Source organism: Dermochelys coriacea, chromosome 5 (assembly GCF_009764565.3).
Source record: "Dermochelys coriacea isolate rDerCor1 chromosome 5, rDerCor1.pri.v4, whole genome shotgun sequence".
NCBI classification, from domain to species: domain Eukaryota; kingdom Metazoa; phylum Chordata; order Testudines; family Dermochelyidae; genus Dermochelys; species Dermochelys coriacea.
In genome coordinates, this window is record NC_050072.1 from 79,039,147 (window position 1) to 79,065,955 (window position 26,809).

General features: G+C 38.8%; 2 protein-coding genes across 2 annotated transcripts in view; both read left to right on the top strand.

The window, feature by feature from the left end:
• Window positions 1–26,809, top strand: part of SNX24 (sorting nexin 24) — a 145,549-nt gene that overhangs the window by 4,607 nt on the left and 114,133 nt on the right. The window lies entirely within an intron of this gene.
• LOC119856255 (biorientation of chromosomes in cell division protein 1-like) lies at window positions 1,625–4,093 on the top strand. Its single transcript, XM_038403591.2, has one exon. The coding sequence runs from the start codon at window positions 2,023–2,025 to the stop codon at window positions 2,485–2,487; it is 465 nt and encodes a 154-aa protein (XP_038259519.1). The 5' UTR covers window positions 1,625–2,022; the 3' UTR covers window positions 2,488–4,093.

Consider the following 26,809-nt stretch of genomic DNA (forward strand, 5'->3'; position numbering starts at 1 on the left):
TGGGGGTGGGAAGGAATGCCAAAACCATTCCAACAGAGGTCTCCGTATATGGCAGGAGGAGAAGAGTGCAGCAGGCCTTGCCCACCCACCCAAGCAGATCCACTCTGCCTGCTGGGGTAAGTACTGGCCTACCCCACCCCATTCTTCAAAATATAGCGTTGAGATATGTAGTGTGCTTAGGGATCCAGGTTACCTTGATTTGGCCCTAGTTTTTGAGCGCTCAGTTGAAAATCAGGCTCTGTTTCAGTAGCAATGGTATAAGAATCCTTAAGAATTTCCATAAATTTTTACCAATTTAGAAGCATTTTTAGCAAATTAATGTATTACTTCTTTGTACAAAGTTCAGTTTCAGAGCATTTGACATATATGACCTGGCATCTGACATCTGTGTGTCTTTTCCCATCAGGAATAACAATAGTTCTCTATCCCCCTGAGGTGTTCTGCGGCTTAATACAACCTGTAAAACATATTGGAATTCTTGGATGGGAGATGCTATATAAGAAAGTACAAAGTAGTAGTAATATAATCTACACTTCTGTTTGTAATAAATTTTTGGGTTTCCCTTCACATTTCCTCACCTCCTGGCTAGCTGTTCACAAAGTGCACAACTGGTTCTTGCTCTGTTGTAGTTGGCAACACAGCGCTGTATCCATTTGCACCAATCCATTAGGTTCCTCAGAGATCCAACCAGATGCTTAGACACCAAAATCATTTTTATCGCTTGTTTAAAAAAAAAAATCTGTAAGAGAAAACAAACTTAAATCTAGCCTTATTGGTGGGACATGCGCTAGGTGTCTGTTTGCCTTATGTATTTGTGTGATGGAGCCAATTCTTTATCCATGGTTCATCAAAGAGTGGTCCAAAATGGATGAATCTCCCTAAAGCTTCACCGTATGAGAGATTCTCCTGCTGATATGACTACATGAGCCTGGTATATAGCCATGTATAGCTGGAAGCTTCAGGAATGGGGCCAATGGCTAAGTAATGGTCAGTGTGACAATGGGGAGTGGCAGAATTGTCTAGAAATGTTATAGATTAGTAGACAGTGATGGATATCATGGCTACAAGGTGCAACAGAAAGTGCTTTTCTTTAATAGACAGAAGAATGGATCCTGAAGAGGAGGGATGTCCCATAGGAAACAATTTCACTTTCTGCAATGACAGGTGATAATCAGTTACTGTAGAAGTTTATTTAAAAGTCAAGCGACATGAATAGCATCATTGATCCAGGAAGCCACAGTTTGCTGAACTGCTGAGTATAAAAGTTTCAGTGGCCAAGTCATGTCTACTTCCATTCTTTTGGATCTTATTGCAAAAAAAAAAAAAAAAAAAAAAGGGCAAATTCAATTTTAGGTAGCCTTAACAAAGGCATAGCATGCAAGTCACGGGAAGTGATAGTACCGCTCTACTCAGTGCGGGTTAGGCGTCAGCTGGAGTACTGTGTCCAGTTTTGGCCACCAATGTATAGAAAGGATGTAGAGAGACTGGAAAGGATCCAGAAGTGAATGACAAAGATGATCAGAGGGATGGGATGCAAACCATATGAGCAAAGGCTGAAGGAACTGGTATGTTGAATTTGGAAAAGAGGAGATGCGGGTGGGGGGGGAAGAGGGGAGGACGGGTAGACGTGACAGCGGTCTTCAAATACTTGAAAGGCTGTCATAAAAAGATGGAGAAAAGTTGTTCTCTCTCTCCACAAAGGGCAGGACAAGAGGCAGTGGGTTCAAAGTACAGCATAATAAATTTAGGTTAAATCTCAAGAAAAATTTCCGAACTTTAAGAACAGTAGGACAATGGAACAGACTGTCTAGGGAGGTTGTGGAAACTCCTTCACTGGAGGTTTTCAAAAGGAGACTGGATAGGCATCTGAGTTGAATGGTTTAGACACAACAAATCCTGCATTAAACCTTGCAGTCCCATCTTACCCTATGGTTTTATGATTCTGTTACATGAGAATTAAGGGTCACATTGAATCTGTGGGTTATAAAAGGGGCCATTGTGAAATTTGGGATACTGAATGGGATGGAGATGCTGGAATTTGGGGTGAAGTGGCTTTTTACTAATTACAAGATATCTGAATATGCTGGAAAATATGCTGGAAAAAATATATGGAAAAAGTTATGGCAGAGTCAGGAGTTGATGAGGTTGAAGCAGGTGGAAGATGAGAAACGGGCTAAAATAGTGAAGAGCGATAGGTTATCTATCACAACCAAGGTTAAATTTGGAAGGGAGATGTTGAAGGGGACCTGTCTGGACAAACAGGAGTGGAACCCAACGGTGAACAAAAACCAGTTACGAAATGGTCTGAGACAGAGTGTGATTCAGTCAGGGATGTTGGAAGCTGGAGTGGACAGAATTATTTCTCAGGTGGTGGATCCAAAACTAAACCACATCTTCAGGCCACAAAAGAAAGAGGAAACTGTGCCAGCTCTTCCACCAGAGCCTGAGAATCAGGATCCTCCTGTTCCATCCCAATATGCCTCGTAAGTGTGTTCCTGGTACTAAAAACAGCTGCAGTTGCAAAATACAAGTTTGGTTAGTTTGGGATTGGATAGATATAATAAGGGATAGAAGGCTAGATTATGTCAAAATTAATATCTCCTTTGTGGTGCTATCAGCTGATGCTGCAACTGATCTGGATGTACTGTGTTTATTAGTGTGAAAGTGGACAAGGTGCTGGAAGTTCTACTTCTATTTTATTCCTCTTGTGTTGCCAGTCTTAAGTAAATTCCTGTGTTAATTTTTTCATTAAAAATCTAAGATACAAAACATAATGGTGAAAACTCTTGTTATAGGACTACTCATTACCAGACTCTCCCCCTTCCCTATAAACAATAACTTTTGGATTGGTAGGAGCCCAATCAAAAGAGAAGGATTCTCATAATTTCAGTGAACTGTCTCAGGCAGTTGAGAGAGATGTGATCAATAGTGTCACCTTCAACACCAGGGCGAAGGAGAAGAAGGCTGTAGTGTGGATCAGAAAAAAGGAAAATCAGCGTGAGAATCATGAAGTTAGTGTGGCATGGAAGGCAGGCCGAACCTTTTTGAGGAGGTTCTGTGGAGAAAGGGCAGATTTCTAGCTGCTGTGAGGAAACTAGATTGAGAAGAATTTTTGAGAAATGCAGTGGTAGTGACAGTCTTGATGGCATCAGAAAAGATGCTAGTGAACAGTGATATTGATTGATCACTGATATGAAGTGAGAGGAAGGGAGGAGTGTAAGACCCATCCTCCGGCAGCTCCATACTGCTCACAATATAGAGCACACAGCAAACTGCACTTTTTCCCCTCCCTCCCAATTCCCCCTCTTTGAGAGGGGAGGTTGTCTTTTGGCATTTACGGAGAATAACCCTAATCCCTCTTTTCTTAATCCCTCCACAGTTTATTCTCATTAGTTGGGAAGGAGAGAGGTGGGAAGAGCTCTTGACCTTAGCTGTGTGAGCTCTGTTTCCTCCCTTCAGGGTTGCTTTCTGTCTCCTTGGCCAGCAGCTACTACTCAGTGTTTCCATCTCCTTCCTTTGCTACTATTCTCTGAATCTGTCAGCAATAGAAGGAAGATGTAGACAATGATCTGTGTGGTGCCAGTTGGCTACGGAGGCATAAAGTAACCTTGGAGGGCAAGGACAGAACTAAATCACCACAGAAGCCAAAAACTCCCTCTCCTTTTCACTCTGTCCCAGTCTGAGAAAGGAAACTGAGAAGGGAGGGATGAAGAAGAACTTGCAGGAATGATGATGAAAAGCTTGTTGCAGGGAAAGTAAGGCAATTGGGAAAGGAAAATGAAGGCGGAGGCTATAATACAGCACCTATAATTTTAGAATCCCCTCACATCTGTCAACAAGAATACTGGGAGAATCCACCCCCCTTCGAACTCCACAAACTAAAATTTAGCTCTTGAAACATATGACCTGTTCTCTCTGATGTATTTTTTAAAACAATTCTCAAAAAAATTATAATTAAGCAATGGCTTTGATGTGTCCCAATTTTGTCAGGGGGCCATCTTTCCATAATACTTCAGTAAATTGAAAATCTACCCCAGATGGTGAAAAAACTTATGGAAAATGTCTGTGTTCCTCATTTAATACTAGGGGACAATTAAACTTCATTGTCAGTTTGAATTGATGGCTGTAGCTTCCAAACTATTGAGCCTGTGCTAATAAATGCAACAGTTGTTCATAATTTGGCAGTGAATGACCTTTAAATGTAGATGTTTACTGAGGATATCCTTGGGGAACAATTTAACTTCAAAATGACACCCATGAGTACTTGTTATCAGTTAAATATGCTTCCTTTGTCAATAACAGAATAACAAATACTAGTTAGATTTCTAATGTTGATTCAGATACTGGGAAACCTGCTGAATAAATTAGTGCACATTTGATTTATATTGACCAAAAAATTTTACATTGGTATGTTGCAGGTCAAGATGACATCCATTTAAACACATTGTAGAGCAGAGAGGTCATGTTTGACTGACATATATGCTTACAGTGTTTTTAATTAACTTTTTAATACTATTCCCCAAATTCCTTTTAAGTAACAGATTTTGTGGAAACAAGATAGATATGAATATATAATGCCTTCAAATATTGTGATGGTTTAAAAAGAAGTCCAGAGCCTTTATCTTGCCTATAAAATTATTGATGAGTTGGCTGAGCTTTACTCTAACATTTTTGGAACTACTACCGTGATAAATATGCTTTATATTGTGTATCTGTGCTCTTACTCCTTCATTTAAAAGACTGAATGAGAATCAAAGAAGCGAAGACCTGAACATTCCTCTGCATTAAGACTGACTATAGAGAAGCCAAGCTAGCAAATACTTGCTTACATGATTGTATCCTCTGTATTTTTTTTCAAACATGGAAGGCTCTAGTGGTTTTGTAAGCCTAGGTGATTTCTGTGGGAGTGATTATACTAATTTATGTAAAAGTAGCATTCTAACACTTGTATTAAGCCTCTGAGCTGTGTGAACAAAATATTGCCATAAGCCTGAGCAGACTGAGTCTGACTTGAGTGTTCATTAAATTAATAAGTGCTGGGACTTCTTCTCCACCAGCCTATCTTCTGAGAGCTCCCTAAATATGACATTGTGTTACAAGTTATAACGAATCAGCAATGGAGAAGTTACTTGCTCCAATTCCATTGGATTTTCAAGAAAATGACACAAATATGAAGTCCATCTTAAACAACAGTTGGGCATTTTTTTCTCATAGGCACAGCTGCAATGAAAGCATCTGAATGTCATAGAGTACAATTTCTCCATCTGGCAGTCCCAGCAGCACTGTAGGTACGTTATATTTGGGAAGAGGAAGAAGCTAAACAGGATTTGGCACATCAATCTCAAAGTAATGTAACACCAGAAAAATACTACTTATGAAACACAATTGTTTAATTTCTAATTTCTAAAGACAATATGAATCAGTTGATCTGTATATAATTGACTTAGAGACAGTTTATACCAAAGATGACTATGACTGAAAGAGATTTCAGAAAATCTGTGTGTGTGTGGGTATTTATACAAAAATAATATTTTCTCTCTTTCCTCCTCTGTTTTTTTTACTTTGGATATTTGGCTGCAGTTTCGGTATAGCTAGTTAACTCTTTCTTCTGCATAGTCAGTTTTCCCTCATGTTTATTCGTAGATTTTAAGGTCAAAAGGGATCATTATGATCAGCTAGTCTGTTAAAGATAGAATAGATAACATTTTAATTTGGGCAAGAGACCTTAAAGAATGCCATGGAAAATTTGCCGAAGACCCCTATCACTGAACATGGGGAAATGAAAGCAAAAACAATACAAAATCTGTTTGAAAATTTATCTACGTATACATAGCAATCAGTTAAAGACCAAGAGGGATTTTTTTCTGACTTGGGATGAGTGCTCAAATAATAGACATTAGCTCACTGGGATATCTGTAATCACTTGTGAAAGGCACAAACAAAGCTGATACAATGCCATGAAATTGTAGTGAAAAAGCTAGGAGGGTGTCCTGTTTGAATTTGTTTAAGAAACCACTGTGAATTGATTACTACTGTGAGTTCTTGGAGATTTCAGAACAGGTATACACAAGCAGCAGACTATGACTAACTGTATCAAGTGTCAGAGTAGCAGCCGTGTTAGTCTGTATTCGCAAAAAGAAAAGGAGTACTTGTGGCACCTTAGAGACTAACAAATTTATTAGAGCATAAGCTTTCGTGCATCCGATGAAGTGAGCTGTAGCTCACGAAAGCTTATGCTCTAATAAATTTGTTAGTCTCTAAGGTGCCACAAGTACTCCCTTTCTTTTTGTATCAAGTGTGGTGCTGGAACAGTTTTTACAGTGAGGGTGCTGAGAGCCATTGAACCAAACTGTAAACCCTGTATACAATGGAAACCACTTCAAGCCAAGGGGTGCGGCAGCACCCTTAGTTCCAGCATCTATGCAAAGTCAAAGTTTGGAAGGCCTTGAATTCCAGATGTTCTGACAATGGATCACAATTGTTAATTGTAGAACCTTAGGAATATTCTTCAGAAATAGCTAGTTGGTATTTTGGAGAAAAAATGATATGCTCAGAGAATTAAACAATAAAGCTATTCAGCGTGCATGACAGCAAAAATACATAAATCCATGTTGTAATGTAGGCTTTGTCTGTATTTGTAGTTTGAACTGATAAAAGTACTGTTGGCATAGTGCCATCAAAAAACTATTTTGGCAGAATGTGTTCAGACTAAGATACTTGTGCCAGCACGTTTTGTCCACACAGCATCAAGTAGAAATACAAGAGTAAAATGACTTTTCCACACAGATGCTAGTATACAGCCAGTTAAGGACTCTACTTCCCCAAAAGAACTGAGAAAATACCAGTCTTAGGCCTGGTCTACACTAGAAAATTAAGTCTGCTTAACTGCATCATTCAAAAGTGTCAACAATGTATACCCCTGAGCAGCATAGTTAAGCTGACCTAGGTCAATGGAAGAATTCTTCCATTGACCTAGCTACTGCCTGTTGGGGAGGTGGTTTACCTGTGTCGATGGGAGAACCCATCTCATGGGCTTAGCTAGTGTCTACACCGAAGTGCTACAGTGGCATAGCTGCGCTGCTGTACTGTTTTAAGAGTAGACATACCCTTACATATACAATCGAAAGAGAAACAAATTATCCATTTTTTAAAAATTATGACAAAAAACAGTGTCCTGCTTGCCAGCTAAGCTTATTAATCCTAAGAACAGATGATGTTAATTGAGCTTTGAACTTTTGTAGTAGTCTGCACTGAACCCGATTTGCTGGTGGAATGAGCACTCCCCCTCATATTTCAATCAACTTTAACCACTCAAGATTTGTAAATGGAAAAGACTTTCAATGCGATAGTCATCACTAGTCTACTTTGGAATAGATACTGAATGAGAAGTGACACCAGAACTCTGTCATAGACACACTGCATGTTTTTAAATATTATTATTTATTTGTATAACAGTACTACCTACAGGTCCCACTTAAGACAGGGGCCTCTAGATGAGAATCACGTAAGTCTCATTTTCCTTGGCATAGGAGTTATAAAGATCACTCTTAAAATATGATCGTCTGTTGCTGGGGTTGATACTTGTCTTCCTCACTGTGGATGTTGTGAAGATTAGTTAATGTTCGTAAATATCACTTCCCATGTGGTAGCTAGTGCTATATCAGGAGATTGACCTAACATACTTTGCTTTGACTTATTGTAGAGGTGAAGATGGTATGGAACTTGACTGTAGATGATTTTTTTTTCTCCCATCAAAGTAGCATGAAAATTGTTTAAAAAATTAATGAAATAAATTAATTCTATTTTTTCTGTTTTGTCTCAGTCTAATTGATTCATTGTTTAAAGGAATTCAGTTTTTAAACCTGTGCAGAAAATATTCATACACTGCAGTATATTCAGTTTGGAGAATAATTAAATTTAAAGCTTCCCCCCATCATCTTGTGTATATAAGCACAAATTAAGAATCCTGATTATGTGGTGAAACAATCAATTGGGTGGCAGTGAGTATTTATTGATTACAGAGAAGCTACTTTTATGAAATGTGATCAGATGCATTTCAGCTGACTGGCTTTACTCCTGGTCTTGCACAGATCTCTGGGGGTTTTTTGTTCCCCCTTCCCACTTTTCTGACATCAGAATCTCTCCGGGAGCTGGAAGAAGCATGCCTGGCCACTCCTGAAGCCAAGCTATGGTGATTGTTGCAATCTGACTTGACTCTCTTGATGCTTTTGAGGTGGGAAGAAGAATGGACATGCTAATTTTATTTAGATTTTAGGTTAATGGATTAATAGCTGTATTGTAATGTCATTCAGTTTTCCAAAAATATTGCAGTTGCTTACAAGTTTTAAACGAACTCATCTCATAAAGACCAAAGTAAAGTAAATTTGGATGTTGTAGGCCAAGTTATTGTGGAATTGAACAGAAAAGAGGAATGAGATGTTTCCTTAACCCCCATAATATTTTTCCTCTCAATTTATCTTCTTGCTTGAGTGTCAAAGCATCCAGACAAAATATTTTGATGTTTACTTCCTCTCCCAAGTCTCTCATGGCTCAGCAGTATTCCTGTGGATTCAAATATCCCTATCTTCTTTCTTGATCTGTTCTTCAATAGTTCTAGAGGTCTCAAATCTTTGTCTGTCAGATCTTCCATGCAGGTTTTCAGTATTTTTATTCAAACATCACTGATGTCTATGGCCCAGACTTTCAATAATCTTCCTGCAAAGCCAGGTTTTCCAGCAAAATGAATTAATTGCCTCTCGCTCCAAACATCCTACATCGCAAAACTAACATGACTTCTTAGTTTTTCTACTGCTTTGCATTTGCCACTGGTGCCCAGTCTAAAGAACTAAACAAATGTGGCACAAATATGAAGTTCTAGGCAGTTTTTCTTCTTTGAAATATATATTTTTTAATTTGCCGATGTCATATCACTCAGTTTTGACAAATTACCTGTGAACAGATGAGCAGGAAGGAAAACTTTAACAGAGTTTCGGTGTGCATTTCAAAGATACAACAGTGGTTGAAGAAATTAGGTATAGCTGCAGAATTTTCAAGAGTGAGGAAAAAGCCCTAATATGCTATGTTTAAATAACAAGAGCCAAAAATGGTCAAGTCAAAAATATCCTTTTAACAAAAAGAATTCCAAACCAAGTGATACCAAAAATAGAATTTTACAAATATAAAAAGATCTGACACTTCAATAATCTTTGCTGGTTTATATGTGCATTCCTGGTTTATTTTAAATTCAGCCTTCTTGTTCTCTTCATTGATCATCGATGCATCTTAAAAATATTTTATCATTCCTATGTAATTGATCAGAATTTTATGTAAACTCTGGACTGTGAACTTAGATTTCTGGAGGAACACTTATTTTTATGATAACGTTAAATTGACTTCATTATTGAAGTGTCAGAAGATTTCTTGAAGCAGTTTTGTGTTCACATGACAGCCTCCAGTACGTAAAGAAGCTTTTATGTGTTGCTACCTATTTTGATGACATAGTTTTTCTGTGGCTTTTAAATATGCATGAAATGGATGATTCCTAATAGTACATTTTTACATTTATCTGTTGCATAAACACCTGTGACTTAACAAGGCAGTCGTTTCATGGTGGAAGTTGTTTCAAATTTTTTATTTCAGAACACTGAATTGCAATATTTCAGAATGCTTTCATGACCACAATTAGATCATTTTCTTACATTATATATTTACAAAGTCCACATAATTCTGTGTAGGTCACCATACAAAGTGTGCTGGGAGAGTTTATTATGGAAATATTATATTTCAAGCTTCAAAGGGGCTGGAGAGAAGTGTATGGGTCCATGTATGTGTGTAAAACAAGGCTGGCCATTTCCAGAGTAATAGTTGTTTGTTTATTTTAGAAGATAAAACAGTCTTCATGCTGGGATTACTCGGACATGTGGGGAATATATTATACAGTAGTAAGACTCAACTATTTTTTTCTTTACTCTTGGTACCAGCTTGCTATGATATGTATTTATGGAAGATAAATATGGAGGATACTTCTGATCATTGTTAATCTGGATTTTAAAAGAGATTGTTTTCCCTTACCATTTCTGTTATCCCTTTATTTTGGGATAAAATTATTTAATGGTAAAGTTAAGATCTTAATTTCAACATTAATAACATTCTAAATATAGTTTTAACTGCTAGAAAGAAATGGCCATGTGAGGTCTCTTTATTAATTGGTAAAAATTTACTTCCTTGAGTTTCCTTGGTTTTTATTAGTTGTTATTAAAGGAATTTTGTCTCCCTCTTCCGATGAGCTGGAGCTAAATATGTGTAGAACCAAATAAAGGCAACTTGCTGTTTTCTTGATAGAGGGTAAGGAATTTTGACAGGAACCTTTGAGTTTGATGTCAATTAATACAGTGTAGCTCAAAGCCAAAAGTTCATCTTCTGTAAGTTAGTCACATGGTTAAATCTGCAAGAGCTACCTTTATTCTTGTGCTCTTTCTTTTTCCATCCAAATAAATGACATTTTTAATTTAATTGGTTTCCAATTTTTTAAATACTCAGTAATGATCAACATAACATGTACCAGAGCAAAACATTCTCCTGAGCTCCTTCAAGGTTGGAGTAGTAGATTTTTTAATGCTTCATAAAATATACAGTGACTTTGATTGTGAAGAATACCTTGAGTCTAAGACGGCTACCAACAACATGCAGCAGATTCAAAATTATTTTCTGCTAGTTGCACACTGAATTGCCAAAACTTGTTCATTTGAAGGGGGGTGGGGGGAAGTAATGACAGATGTAACCATTATCTTTTAGGGGCTAAGAACTTAATGGCCCATTTCTCAAATGAGTTTTTACAATAACTTGATAGCTGTATCACATCCTTCAGTGAAGAGCTCATGGACTTTCCTGCATGGTTATTTCCAACCGCAACTCTTCTAACAAGCTCCCAACGTTGTTTTTGCTTATAAAAGTGGAAATGGACCTGATAAAAATGTTTAGTCTGCAGGACAGTGTTTTATTTATCGTATCACAAAAGAACAATGTTTTGTTGCATTGTGGTCAAAATAGAAGTGACCTTGCTTGTTCACGAGTGTTTGAAGCCTAGAGATAAGAGGTGCAGAATAATAGAGTACAATGGAAAGAGTGTAGTGTAATTATTTGTGGCTTGTCAAGTGAAGCCCTTTCAGTCCCCAAGTGATTCAAATCTGGGAACTCTGCACAATTCTGTAAACTAACCATAGCCAGCATCAGAGAAATCTCGCCCAGCTTCTCCGACAGTACTGAAATTGCATCAGTTTGTCATGCACTGAGCATGCCAGCGCCACACAATATCATTTGCTTGCAAATGGGCCTAGCCCTAAAGCCCTGAGACACATTCTTTGGTATCTGACTCTTGGCCTGTGATTTGTCATGTCTCTGGTGCTATCAGCATGAAGTAATTTTAATAGATTCTGATGGTTTGCTTGTGGAAGGCAAAGAATGCACTGTAGATTGTGTCAGGTAACTTTCTGTGGCATGTAACATGGTAGAGGCTCTCAGGCTGGTGATAGCGAAACAAAACGAGTATGGAGAAAAAAGGAAGCTATTTTGTGTGGTATTATTAAAAACTGGTATGGACAGCTTTGGTAACTCTTCTCAGCATTTTCAATTATTTTGTTGCTTAAGTTTTGCTCATGTGTAAATAAGAACCCTTTTTCTGTTAATGGTTTGTCATCTTCAGTTGCAAACTGTAAAAATGAATCAATGATATTGTCTCTTGCCACCCAAGCAGAACAACTGCTGAAGTCTGAGATGTAGAAAATAAAATTTTTCAAAGACTGAAACTGTATGTGTTGGTACATAATGTAAGGCAAAAATCTTTGTTAAAGTCAATATTAACAATGTAAAGGTTTGGGATTTTTTGAGTGAACCATATATTCACTAGCATATTAGTACCAGGCTTCCCCTTGCAGAAACTTTTTACACTGCAATACCCCTTATTTGCATCGCATAAAACTGAGATTTTATTAACCCACTGTAGTGCAGAGATTACATGGAATTAATCACTTAATAGATTCTGGATATAGTAATTATGGAAATTGTTCCAGAAATTGGATCTTTTAACTTATTTAGAACAATTCAGCCACTTAATGAAATAAGTAAATGGCATATTTTGTGCTCATCTTTGAAACCACTAAAATGAAATTATTTTGCCATTGACAACTCTGTTCTTTGCATCATTTTTTTTTCAACTGACTGCCTTAATTGATTACTTCTATGATGTTAGAGTCTACAGCATAAATCTCCAGAATTCTGCTGACACCAATTGGTTACCGTAAAAGTGCTAATGTTAGTGATTTCATCCAAGAAATATTCAAAACTGAGTCAGTAATCTGTTGCTAAAAACTGTCAGATCATTGACTCCTGTTGTTTTGGACATGCCAGTGTTGATGAACAGGGACTTCTCTGGAGAGCAAAACAAATTTCTTTTAGTCCTGTGGAAAGAACATTTTTCTGTTTTCGTGCTGTACATTAGTGTGGAGTACATACACACACTTTTAATTTTTATCTGATCGTTTCAAAAATGTTTTTATTAATATTCATTGTATCTCTGTGGAATTCACACAAGGAGTGCTCAGACACAGACCATTTCTTCTGACTTTTCCCTAGGTGATGTCTGACAGGAAAGTGACTCTGAGCTGCCCTGCAGCAAAGCAAGTCTTCATGAGTCTTTGTTAATTCCTTACCCGCCTCACCCTCTACAGGGGTTTAGCAGCTTGCCTTATCTAAGTGAATGTTAAAATGAGGTTGGATTTTCCTATCTTTAGTATTTACTCTGAATATATTTAGAATACTGTACTGTATTATAAAGCCCCTAGGAAGTATTTTGGATTGCAATCTGAATTAGTGTTCAGTAACATAAAAGCAAAAGATGAAGGAAGTGTTTTGTCTTTAAGTTTGAAGTAGGATGTGCATGGAGAATTCCATGTCTTTCATTTCTATTGCATTTCCATGAATGTTTTGAGGGATAGTATAGTTTTCCTAAATTAATGTGCAGGTTGTTATAGTATGATGTGTATTGAGAGTGTGTGTTAATAGATACATAAATAAAACCAGTTCTTCCTTGTTCCCTAATACCAAACCAGAGTACCATGTTATACTGTCAACTAGTGGTGGGAGGCACAGCATGGAAGATCACTTTATAAACGTAATACTACATCTGTTTCATCAGAGACAGAATAACAGGAAGCAGCAAAAGAACCAATTAATCAGCCAGTTTAATCTCCTGATAAGTGCAAGGGGGGAAAGTGTATATGTGCATGTCAGACCTGGCTACATTGGCAGACTGAAAAAATGGCATGAAATGTATGTATGGAAACTTTATGGAAGTTTTAGAGACCCAAAGTGGGAGTCCCACTGCACAATCTCCCTAATCCAGTGTTTATCTCCACACAATCCTCAATCCTCCCCTCATAGTCCAACAATTTTTTTTTCCTTCCCCACTCCGTTAATTCTTTTTCTCATTAATTCTATCCCTTCCTGCAGCCTATTAGGTCTGCTACATGGTAGTTCTATTCCCTCCTCTCCCCACTCAGCCCATGCTTCACATAAACATTGAGCTGGGCTCCCTGTTCCTCCTCTTGCTGTTATTTCTATTGCTGCCACTCTCACCATCTCTTCTCCTCCTGTTGGGTTCTCAGGACTTCCAGCCCTCAGCTCTGTCTGAGTCTTACTGAAGGACAAGGGAAAGCTGATGACAAGGAGGCAGGCTAGGGTGACCAGATAGCAAGTGTGAAAAATTGGGATGGTGGTGGGGAGTAATAGGCACCTATATAAGAAAAAACCTCGAATATTGGGACTGTCCCTATAAAATTGGGATAGCTGGTCACCCTAAGGCAGGCTGATTGACTCTGGAAGGAAGGCAGAGTAGCCAGCCATGGGAAGCTGAATAGTAGGGGAGAGTAGGGAACAAACCAAAATGTTTCTCATGCATTGATTGCACTCTTCTGGGAAGAGTTCATATCTCGTGAGTTATGTTCAGTCTGGTGAAATGGAGTGGAGAATTACTCTCCCCCCCCCCTTTTTTTTAACCTGAAAGCTCCTTTTATGGGAATTTTTGCTGAACTAACCATGCTCTCTTCAGTGTCTCTAGCTCCATGTAGGAGAATGGATGCTTCCTCTTTTGCTCTTTGCAAGAGATCATTTTGCTAATGGATTCCTTTTCCCTGGAAAATGAGTATTTTATTTTTCCTCAGTAATTTTGCATTGGGAACTGAGAGCAGTGCTTGGAGCAAATTTCCCTAGCATCAAAGAATTTCCTCTATTCCTTGAACTCCACCGGCAATATTCAGCAGCTCTTCACTTGCTCTTGCAGCAAAGGGTTTAGCCGCCTCTAGCTTTGGTGCCCTATGAGTGAGGGCACCAAGATAGTTTTAGCATTTGCCACTGGCCTGCCTCTCGTTGAGGTACAACACCTTGGAGACAGCAGCAAGGCAGTTTTGAAACAACTCCCTCAGTCTGCTCCCCACTTGTACCAAGCCACAAAGCCTGCAGTCAAGTTCGGGAAAGAGGAGGAAAGCTCCCTCAATGGGAACCAGTGCAGACACAACTACCATAAGTCTCCCTTTGTGCTCAGGACTATTGCAATAACACCTGCTGCATTCTCTCCCAACCAGTGCTAGCTCCTCTGAAACAGTTACACTCATATACCATGTGCTCTCTGGGCTAGATTAGTAGTAGCTCACTATCTGGTTATAAGCAGTGTAGTTGTAGCCATATTGATCCCAGGATATGAGAGAGAGAGAAGGTAGGTGAGGTAATGTCTTAGGTAACCTCTGAGTGGTTGTAATGCAGTCAGCAGAGGGCAGGGAAGGAAATTATGTGGCTGTGCTTGTGTGTGGGTGAGAAATTGCTCTAAAATTCCTTTGAACAGAGGATTCTGGTTTTCAAATCACAAGTTCTCCCAGACCTGCATGACCATAGGCTCAAAGCCCTATTTTCTTTACAAACTGCCAGTGACCAAGCCTTTTTGTAGCCCCTCACTTTTACCATATTCACTACCAGTTGCCTCAGTTTTTCTAAACAAGATGGCTTGCAGAGGCAGGAATTTTAGATGGCAAGTGGGAGTCTGCAGGCAATACAATTGCCATCTCACTTTGTCTGCTATGTTTAATGGACTAAGTGAATACCTGCAGTCTTTCTCCTTAGCCTTCTTGTGCCTTTTTAAAACAAAATAATTAATTTGTTCCTCCAGCATGGTTCAGAATTGGATTTATAACAGCAAAAAACAGTAGGAAATCTGAAGAACTAAAACAGGAAGGGAAACTTTCCTTACTTTTCCCTTTGATAGTATAGATACCTTTTATACTTCTTATTTTTTAAAAAAGTGACCCCTGCATCTCTAAATGTCAATGCAGCAAATCAAAAACTCCTTCCTTTTTTGAAATCTGATTGTTAATAATAATTAAAGGTTGAAACCCATGAAGTGTTTAGCCTCTCTAACTCCCATTACTTAAGTGGGTGCTTAGGTGCTCAGTGCCTTGCCCAATTTGACCCTAAGGTCAGGGAGCGAGCTTTGCCCTGAGCCAAATGCGGTGGGGGGGGGGGGGGGGGAGAATTGCATTATTCCTGTGATTACAATGGTATTTCTGTTGACCAAAAAAATAAAATAAAATAAAGCCGCCTTATCCTCAAAAAATGCCAGTTATCTTTTTAAATTTTATCTTATAGTTTATGCTTGGTATGTTGGCCAAATGAAAAATGAGTCTGACAGCAGATCGAAGTCCCTAATCCTGGAGGGGAAAGGAAGATTACAATGAAGATATAAAAGTATTATATGTTTGTTTGCCTTTGAGTAATCCCACGTTTTCACCTGATGAAATAAAATCACGTGGCATTGGGAAAGAAGATGCTGGATTGTGGAAATGATTTAACTGTGTAAAGATTGTAGGACACTCTCGATTGTTGGATGTATGTTCAGTTTCCCATTCAGGTCCATCGAACTCCTGCAAAACAAAGCAAAATCCAAGCAAATGTCCAGAGGCAAGGAGGTACTGTTGACATGTCTTGATCTTCCAATGCTTCCACTGCCCCTTTCACCAATGCAGGATATAGGTTCAGTATATACAAACTGCATATGTGCACATTGTCTCAAGACATGCATGGTGAAGTGATCAATATCCTCCCTTGCCCATGATGAGCTGCAGAAACTTGCCATGAAGTTCTCTGGGATGCCATTCCTGTGAAAATTTGGCTCAAATGTGGCCAAATCATAACTCTTTAAAATATTATATATATAAAACCTCAGTACGCATATGCTCCATAGAGGCTTGTTAGAGTTTGGCAGCAAAATTCGTTGAAGATTGCCACTGGACTGTGCATGTGCCATCTGCACAGAGCAACGGAGCATGTTCCATCCTGGGGATTCAGGGGCTGAGCAGGACTTTTCCTGTAATTGTTCCTAATGCCTTCAGAGGGCTGCTGTGACACCAGAACTGAGAGCAGGGAAACTGTTTCCTGTGTTTTCTATTCCCCCAGGGCAGAGGAGCAGGAAGCATTTGATTTAAATGAAGAGAGGTGAGAACTTGTGAAGGAAGAGGGGGTTGCAGGAGCCCAAGGATGGGGGGCAGCAGAAGGCAAAGGGTGCAGGAGCCTCAGAAAGATAGTGGGTGGCATAGGACAGAGAGAAGCTGTGGGTACAGACATAGAAAGGCCTATAACTACTGAAGCACATTCCCCTCCAAAACATGGAATTGAATGTTTGTATCTACAATCTGAGAATCTACATCGGTAGTCAAATAAGCGAACAGAATGCTGGGAATAATTAAGAAAGGGATAGATAATAGGACAGAATATATCATATTGCCTTTATATAAATCCATGGTATGCCCACATTTTGAATACTGTGTGCAGCTGTGGTCACCCCATCTCAAAAAGATATATTGGAATTGGAAAAGATTCAGAAAAGGGCAACAAAAATTATTAGGGGTATGGGAACGGCTTCTGTATGAGGAGAGATTAATAAGACTTTTCAGTTTGGAAAGGAGTCGGCTAAGGGGAGATATGATTGAGGTCTCTAAAATCATGGATGGTGTAGAGAAAGTAGATAAAGAAGTCTTGTTTACTACTTCTCATAACACAAGAACTAGGGGTCGCCAAATGAAATTCATAGACAGCAGACTTAAAACAAATAAAAGGAAGTATTTCTTCACACAACTCAGAGTCAACCTGTGGAACTCTTTGCCAGAGGATGTTGTGAAGGCCAAGACCATAACAGGGTTCAAAAAAGAACTAGATAAATTCATGGAGGATAGGTCAATCAATGGCTATCACCAGGATGGGCAGGGATGGTGTCCCTAGCCTCTGTTTGCCCGAAGCTGGGAATGAGTGACAGCGGATGGATCACTTGATGATTACCTGTTCTGTTCACCTCTGGGGCACCTGGCATTGGCCACTGTTGGAAGACGGGATACTGGGCTAGATGGACCTTTGGTCTGGTCTTACGTTCTCTTCTGTAAGCAAATAGCAGGGGAACTCACTCTCAGTCTTGTGATGAATCCATGTAGAGGGTAACGGCCTACTACTATTACTCTCTATATAAAACAGCCAGTTGCTGTATTAGTCCAAGAGGTAGAGGACTGTGCTGTGGATCTAAAAGTTGAAACCCTGTTGATGACACAAGTTTGGACGTAATATGATGTGTTTTCTGGTTTATATTGTTTTTCAGTTTTTTGTTTTAATTAGGCAATTAAACGCAACAACAACAAAAACTATGTTAAAAAAATTAAGGTTGCAAAGTCAAGTATTGCAAAGTTAGGAAATTTCAGAATTAAAGATGCCTGTGTGACCTTAATTCGGCCTCCTTGTGTACACATTATGATAATCTTTAATTACACAATCACGTTATTTTTGGACTGGACTCTGGCCTCAGTCAGTGCACAGGATGGATGGTGATCTGAGAATGAATCATGACTGCAAAGTGAGGGATGCTAGTGTCTGTGGGACCCCTTCCTTATTTGTTGCAGAAATGGGAAGGTGTTTTGTAAATGCAGCAGGGCATTACAGAAAGAGATGGTCTTCTGGTTCAAGAAGTTGACGGTCACCTAAGAGAATTGCATTCTATCCCTTCCTCTGCCAAAGTTTCTTTGTGATGTTGGGTAAGTCGCATAAGCCAAAATGTTCACAGTTGGCTACTAATTGTGTGTTCCTCATTTTATGGATGCCATGAGATATCTGGGGCCATATTTGCAGAAGTGCTGAGCACTCTTAACTGCAATTGATGTCAATGGGAGATGTGCTTTATATGTCCCTTACAAAGGCCAAGTATTCTGAAAAATCAGATCGTAGGTATTTCCAAAATGAGTAGATAGATGCTTTTTGGCAATTTTGGCCTTAATATAGCTGTGTGTTAGTTCCCCAGCTGTAAAATGGGGTGGTAATGCCACCTAATCTCAGTGGAATTGTGAAGATAAATTCATTAATGTTTGTGAAGTACTTGGAGGCTATGGTGAGACCACCATAGAAATGCCAAGGAGGAAGTTATTAGTTTTGTATTCAGTGTAAGGTTTGGATAGTGTGTGTTCAATGTGTGGCCCCAAGCCTTATTTGAGGAGGATAAAAAGAAGTATTGAATAAGTATCTATTTGCTGAATGAGGCAGGAGTCCTGTGGAAAAACTAGTATATGATAATGTAATTTAAAGACTGAATCATAATAGAGACACACAAAGGGGCTGAATTAAGGTTGCCTTGCAATCTCAATTCTGACATTTCCTATCTTTGGAGTACTTGACTTTGCAACTTTAACACTGTCTTATTGTAGGTTTTTGGATGTATAAAAATTTGTATTTAACAGTTAATATTGTGGTACACAGAAGATTTGACTGCAATCAGTAATGAGTTTCACTGAGTTATCCTGACAAATGATGTCAGATAAACTGTAACAGGCTTCTTAAATGTTTTATAACGTGTCACTGTTTTTCTGTTTTCTTCTTTGTTGTAACTTTGTAAATATTTAAATATGAATACCTAAAATAAAATCTTTATAAATGTTCAGCTGCTGTTGAAGACACAAGGAAGTTGGTGCACTGGCTTAGAATCGTATGGTTGCATTTTAAAAACATATATTTTTGTTTCCACAGTCCATGCAGTTTGCTTCACAGGTCTGACTAGTGGTCAGACGGTAGGATGTAGGCCCAACTTCTGTTAGTTTTTTGGTAAAGGTCAGAGGTCCAGATTCTGCATTCCTTACATTGAGAACTTGCATTGACATCATTGGTGAGACTACTCATAAGTTACCTAACATGGATCATAGTGATTGCTTGTGGTTTACTATTTGCAGTTGGACTGACTAAATTTAAGCAGTGTATATCTGTGGAAACAATTCAAACGTCAGTAATTATAATGTATTATTATTATTTATTTACTTCTTAGTTTTCAGGAATTTGGGAGGGGGGGCAGGCTGTGATAAATGAAGGGGGGAGGGGGTAAGCTCCCTTTTAGGGACACCCAGCCAGCCAGTTAGCTACAAAATCCCTGTTAGTAGCTGTTCTCTACTTGCTTTACCTGTAAAGGGTTAAAAAAAAAATACATAGGTAAAAGGAAGGGAATGGGCATGTGACCAAAAGAGCCAATGGGAGGGCTAGAACTTTTTAAAATTGGGGGAAAAAACTTTCCCTTTGTCTGTCTGTCTGGTTGTTCTCCTGGAGAACAGGAACAGGGCTGGATTATGCTGTAAGAAGCTTTAAACCAGTTTTAAAAAAACATCAAATCATACCTAAAAACTACTTATTTGAAACCCCAGATATATAAGTAGATCAGGAAATGTGTAAGAAGACATGATTAGGTTTATCTCTTTTATTTCTGTAAGGCTTGTGGACTCCTCTGTGCTAAACTCCAAATGCTTTTGTTTTGCTTGTAACTGTTAAGCTGGACCTCAAGAAAACGATTTTTTGATGCTTAATTATTATATTTACTCTTTTTAAATCTAGCAGTAGCCCAAGTTCCAGATGCATTTTCTTTCTTTTTGTTTTTAATAAAATTTACCTTTTTTAAGAACAGGATTGGGTTTTTTGTGTCCTAAGAGGTTTGTGCATATGTTGTTTAATTAGCTGGTGGCAACAGCTGATTTCCTTTTTCTTTCTCAGCTCTTCCCCAGAGAGAGGGGGTGGAAGGGCTTGAGGATACCCCACAGGGAGGAATTCCCAAGTGCGCCTTTCTGGAATCAAAGAGGTTTTTTTGCATTTGGGTGGTGGCAGCATCTATCCATCCAAGGGCAGAGAGAAGCTGTAACCTTGGGAGTTTAATACAAGCCTGGAGTGGCCTGTATTAATTTTTAGAATATTTGTGGGTCCCCATCTTCTGCACTCAAAGTGCCAGAGTGGGGAATCAGTCTTGACACGGGCTGATTCTAAACTAGTATCATAACCCCTGCAAGCACACTACCACTAGAGATTGAAACAAAAACAAAAAACCCTCTTGTGCCAGTTTGTAGCCACATCTTGAAGAAAAGAACAGTTTTTAAAGCTGGGGGTAAAAGTCTGAGTCTGATTTTTGCTGTGTGCAAATACTGTTCAATCCTTATACTCCTCTCTCTCCTAAAGTATAGTAGGAAAGTTGCCTATGGTTTTCAAGGCTGAGATTTAACATTACTTTCTCCCACTAGACACTTGGGTCCATTGAAGTCAATGGAAAAAATCCTGTTGTCTTCAGTGAGGCAGGATTTCACCCTCAGATTTATTTGGTGGCCTGTTTCCCTCTATTTTCCCTTCTCGCTTGTATGGTAAACTATACACATGCATGCTTTTGAAGAGAGGCTGATGGTAGAAGTAGCGCCCTCAGAAGACTTGGGTATGTAGAAAACTTTGTCATCTTTGGATTAACCATGGATTGGGGAATTGTTTTTTTAATGAAAAACAATATTTAGCATTTTAAATAACCAGCCATGCTCTGTTTCCTGTCTAGATTGTGTGATTTCTTGAAACAGTTTATTACAGCGTAGCTCTTATTTATTTTATGAGTGGTTTGATGGGCTGTAATAATGGATATTGCATTAAAAGCAAATGTCAAATACTTGATGACTTCAGACTTTAGAAATGACTACGTTTATATCTAGCAATTTTTAATTAATACTTTGCTTTTAAACTAGTAAGACAGCATAATGGGTTGTGAAGTAAGTGTGTGACAACATTTTATTATTCATTTGGCTCAATAACAAATTTGTGTGCTAAAGCAGATAAGTTAATGTTTATACACATTCTTAACCCTAATTTATTTGCATAGCATGGACAATAGGAAGCTTAATATGATTCACTGGGTAGATTTCGGTAATAATTGTTCATATTTAATTGGGTAAATACATTACATGCAGCTAAAACTCATTTTAAAATGGCTTTTATTAAATTAACATTACGTTTATTTCCATTAAATGATTTTTAAGGAAAGTTCAGTTGTTATTAGTTTAAGATCTATGTGATAACATGCCTGATATCTTAACTGTAAATACTGGTATATGGTGTACAGGAACTAAAAATAAGATAAGTGTTATGTTCATTATCTAGTTTAATCTTCCAGAAGATTACTAAAATTAGTGATTTTTCTATAACATAATTTTAGATCTAATCACATGGAACAATCAGAGCATTATTTATAACTGACCAAGTTACATAAGATACATAAATAAAATCTTTATGTGGAAACTCTCCCTACAAATTAACTGTGTGCTATACAGAATGACTGTACTGTGTTGTGCCCTTACTCACGTGTCTGACTAACAGACCAGTAGGGGTCACTGTGTGCATTGAATTTAAGTCTTCTAAGTAATTTAAATTAATTTTTAAAATTACATGTTCAATTACATTTTAAAATAAAATAAAAGGGAGGGAAAATCCTAGAGGTTGTCAGAAAATGATGTGAACTTTTTGATCACAAAAAGGTAGCTATCTGATTAATTGGTTTTCTTCTTTTATTTGTTTGTTTGTATTTTTCTGTTGTCCTTTAATTTGGGGTGTCTACAAATAGTACATACAACAGTATATATGGCCAAGATTTTATAAGATGACTACAGAGTTTGGTTTCAGCGTAGCAGCCGTGTCAGTCTGTATCCGCAAAAAGAACAGGAAAACTTGTGGCACCTTAGAGACTAATAAATTTATTTGAGCATAAGCTTTCATGGGCTCCAGCCCACTTCATCAGATGCATGGAATGGAACATATAGTAAGAAAAAAAAATACACACACACACACACACACACACACACAGAACATGAAAAGCTGGAAGTTGCCATACCAACTCTAAGAGGCTAATTAATTAAGATGAGCTATTATCAGCAGTAGAAAAAAAAATTTTGTAGTGATAATCAAGATGGCCCATTTCAGACAGTTGACAAGAAGGTGTGAGAAGTACTTAACATGGGGAAATAGATTCAATTTGTGTAATGACCCAGCCACTCCCAGTCTCTATTCAAGCCCAAGTTAATGGTATGTATCTAGTTTGAAAATTAATTCCAGTTCAGCAGTTTCTCATTGAAGTCTGTTTTTGAAGCTTTTCTGTTGCAAAATTGCCACCTTTAAGTTTGTTATTGAGTGACCAGAGAGGTTGAAGTGTTCTCCTACTGGTTTTTGAATGCTGTGATTCCTGATGCCAGATTTGTGTCCATTTATTCTTTTGCATAGAGACTGTCCGGTTTGGCCAATGTACATGGCAGAGGGGCATTGCTGGCACATATCACATTAGTAGATGTGCAGGTGATCGAGCCCCTGATGGCGTGGCTAATGTGATTAGATCCTATGATGGTGTCACTTGAATAGATATGTGGACAGAGTTGGCAATGGGCTTTGTTGCAAGGATAGGTTCCTGGGTTAGTGTTTTTGTTGTTTGGTGTGTGGTTGCTGGTGAGTGTTAGCCCCCCAATCTGAAGCAATCTGTAAGCAAGGACTGGTCTGTCTCCCAAGATCTGCAAGAGTGAGGGACCATCTTTCAGGATAGGTAGTAGATCTTTGATGATACACTGGAGAGATTTTAGTTGGGGGCTGAAGGTGATGGCTAGTGGCGATCTGTTATTTTCTTTGTTGGGCCTGACCTGTAGTAGGTGACTTCTGCGTACTCTTCTGGCTCTGTCAGTCTGTTTCTTCACTTCAGCAGGTGGGTATTGTAGTTTTAAGAATGCTTGATAGAGATCTTATAGGTGTTTGTCTCTGTCTGAGAGATTGGAGCAAATGTGGTTGTATCTTAGAACTTGGCTGAAGACAATGGATCGTGTGGTGTGTCCTGGATGGAAGCTGGAGGTACGTAGGAAAGTATAGCGGTCGGTAGGTTTCCAGTATAGGGTGGTGTTTATGTGACCATCGCTTATTAGCACAGTAGTGTCCAGGAAATAGACCGCTTATGTGGATTGGTCTAGACTGAGGTTGATGGTGGGATGTAAATTGTTGAAATCATGGTGGAATTCCTCAAGGGCTTCTTTTCCATGGGTCCAGATGATGAAGATATCATCAATGTAGCCATGGTCACATAAAATAATAGCTCATCTTAATTAATTAGCCTCTTGGAGTTGGTATGGCAACTTCCAGCTTTTCATGTTCTCCGTATGTATGTATATCTTCTTGCTGTATGTTCCATTCTATGCATCTGATGAAGTGGGCTGTAGCCCACAAAAGCTTATGCTCAAATAAATTTGTTAGTCTCTAATGTGGCACAAGTACTCCTGTTCTTTTTTCAGAGTTTGAGTGTCTCAATGTTTGGGTGCCCAATTTGAATCAACTAAAAGGTGACTGATTTTTAGAGAGTGAATTCACTCAGCACTTGCTGAAAATCAAGTGCTTTTAAGGTGTCTCTGGGCACTCAAAGTCGTTGATAATTTTGTAAAATTTTAGCCATATATGTTTAGGCTCAAGCAGAGTCAAATGCTGAGTGTGGGAGGAGAGAGAGAGGTAGAGATTTTAAACAAATGGTTCAGTGCTGTTTTTTTCCTTCCTCTCCTCTTCCGAAAACCAAAACTTAAAATTTTCTTTAACAAACCAGTGTGAACACACTAAACACACTTTTCCTTTTAAAATAAGCATATGGGTTTAATTCTTGGCCAACATGGACTGCCAGTGAAAAAGGGAACACAATTTAGGAAAGAATATAACAATGCAGAGCCGTATTCTGTCCTTTAAGACCAAGTGGATGGGTATTGGGAAAACATGGAAAGTCTTCACTCCCTTAATGCTGATCATGAAGTGGAAATCATGATGACTCTGGATCATGTCAGAGCAAAATGTGAGACCTGTCTGTTTGCAGAGTTTTTCTATAATAGTGACACTTGAAGAATGTCCCAGAAAAAATTTCTGATGATAAACATTAGAATTAATTTCTGTGTGAAACACCCTCTCATGTTTATGTGCATAGGCATTTGCGTGTGTGTGCACACGCACACACATATACACCCATCCATTAATGGCTATTTCTGAGCGAGATATGAAAAATCGTTCATCGGACCACATGTTACTTAATGTAATATTTTTGGCATTAGGAATTCATAGACAATTCACTAAGTTGTTTAGCACTCCAGGATCTGTATTGTTTGTTCCTATTTCTGTTTTTATCCCTTGGACATTCATCTCTTCTACCCTTACTGCCACAGTTTTTGTATATGCACTGTTCTATCCTGCAACAATGTATCGTGGAGTTCACATATACACCTTCGGTCTGATCCAAAACTTACTGAAGTCTGTTTGAATCTTTCCCTTGATGTCAGTGAGTTTTGGATCAGGCCCCTTTTGCATGGCAAGAGAGAAAGGATAGTCTTATGGTTAAAGCAAAAGGATGAGAGCTGGGAGATGTCAGTTCAGTTTCTGGCTCTAGCAAGTCATTTGAGGTGGGATCCATGAAGGGACTTGTGCTTTGCAACTCTGACTGTCCTAGAGTCTAACTTTTAGGCATCCAGAAAATCACAGGAACCACACTGTGATTCACAAAGTCTGAATTACATGCCTAGGCTACCTATACAATGAATGACACCTAAAAATGCAGTCCACAAAAGCCAGCATGTTAGGTGCAAAGCCACCTAAGCCAGCTAGTGGTCAATGTTGACAAGAGAGGTGTATGCACAGAGATAGGCGCCTAAGTCCAGGTTGCTGGGAGGTGCCCATTGCAAACCTAAATAGGAACATGACAGGAACCCAGCACCTGGAGTTGGATGGCTTAGGCACCTAAGCTGCCACTTGTGGAAATGAGTTAGGCTCGTGCCTTGCTTTACACAAAACAGCAGCAGGAGAAGGAGGTCGTGCTACACACCTTATAACTTTTAGCACAGTGGTTGGAGTACTCACCTAAGATGTGGGAGAAGAAGGTTCAATTCCCCGCCTGCCTGAAGGGGAGAAAAGAATTTGAACAGGGATCTCCCACCCCGGAGTGCTCTAACCACTGAGCTATGGCATATTTTAATGTGGGGCTCCCTCAGTCTCTCCTGTTGAAGCTATTGCACTGTGGGCAGGGAACTGGACTTGGGGTCTCCCACTTCCCAGGTGGATGCCCTAACCACGAGGTACCCCTGCTCCAATCATTCATTATTTATCCACAGTGGAACAGCTTCAACAGGAGGGACTGAGGTAGTCCCATAGCTTGGTGGGTAAAGCAGTGATCCTCAGACTGCAGCTTGTGAGCTGCAAGTGGTTCTTTAATGTGTCTCCTGCAGCTCTTTGCAGCACATATTAAAACACTGTGTGATTTAATTATTAACCAATCTAAGTTAACCAATCAGGCTGCTTTTACTATGGTATTAACCAATTAACTTACACAAAGTTATTAATTTACATGATGTGAGAATGTTTTATTTATACACACACACACACACACACACACACACACAATATTTCCCCTGTCATACTGTTTAAATATGAATAGTGCTATAGTAAACGAAACAGTGAATTCACACTACTATGGCTCTTCTGGGTAATGTTGGTCTCTAATTTGGCTCCTGAAGCACTGAGGCCTGAATATCACTGAGGTAGAGCATTTGCCCAAGAAGTGGAAGACCCCTGTTCAAATCTTTTCTCCCCCTCTGGCAGCTAAAAGTTATAAGGTGGGCATCACCGCTGCCTCATGCTGCTACTCTGGATGTATTTTGACTGGACCCAATCTGGTAGGTGTGCTTAGAGGCTGCTACACACAACTTAGGTAGGTGAATGCTTATCTTCCACCTGTTTGTGAATTGCTCTGGGTCTTAGGCAGGAAATAGGTGTCCAGATGCCTAGAATGCAGCATTACATATGCCCCGGGGTCTAAAACTTAGTTTACATGTAAACTCGCAAGTGAGATTTACAGCATCATGGTGTTGGGTTTTTGTTTCTTTGTTTTTCCTTTTCTGTTTGATGTCTGCATTGTCCGTGGAGTTTTATTTAAATCATAGATTTCCCTTTTTTCCCTTCCGTGTCTGATGGTTGCTCTTGTTTTAGTCTTTTAAAAAAAAAAATCACATTTCTTGACACTATTGCTTTAATCTCTATGGCGCTGTTCTTCAAAATGAACACCATGCTCAAGTGTTCATTTATGAGACACTAGTAGTCAAAACCCTCTTTGTGTGCCCTGCTATAGCAACAAAAATAAACAGGAAATTGAATTTTATTTGTAAATATTTTTAAACTATAACTGCTGGTACAGTAGACAAGAAGCTATTTGCAGAATTCTCTGTTGGCCCACATTAATGGTCTCCTATTGACATGCCAGAAAACTATCAAGAAAAAATTCATACAGGTAGCTGGTAATACTGATGGTTTATAATCGCACATAGTATATTCCACTAAGTTAGAACAATTGAATTATTTACTCTAATAGTTAATGTTATTGATTTCTGCTTAGGATATTATTTGC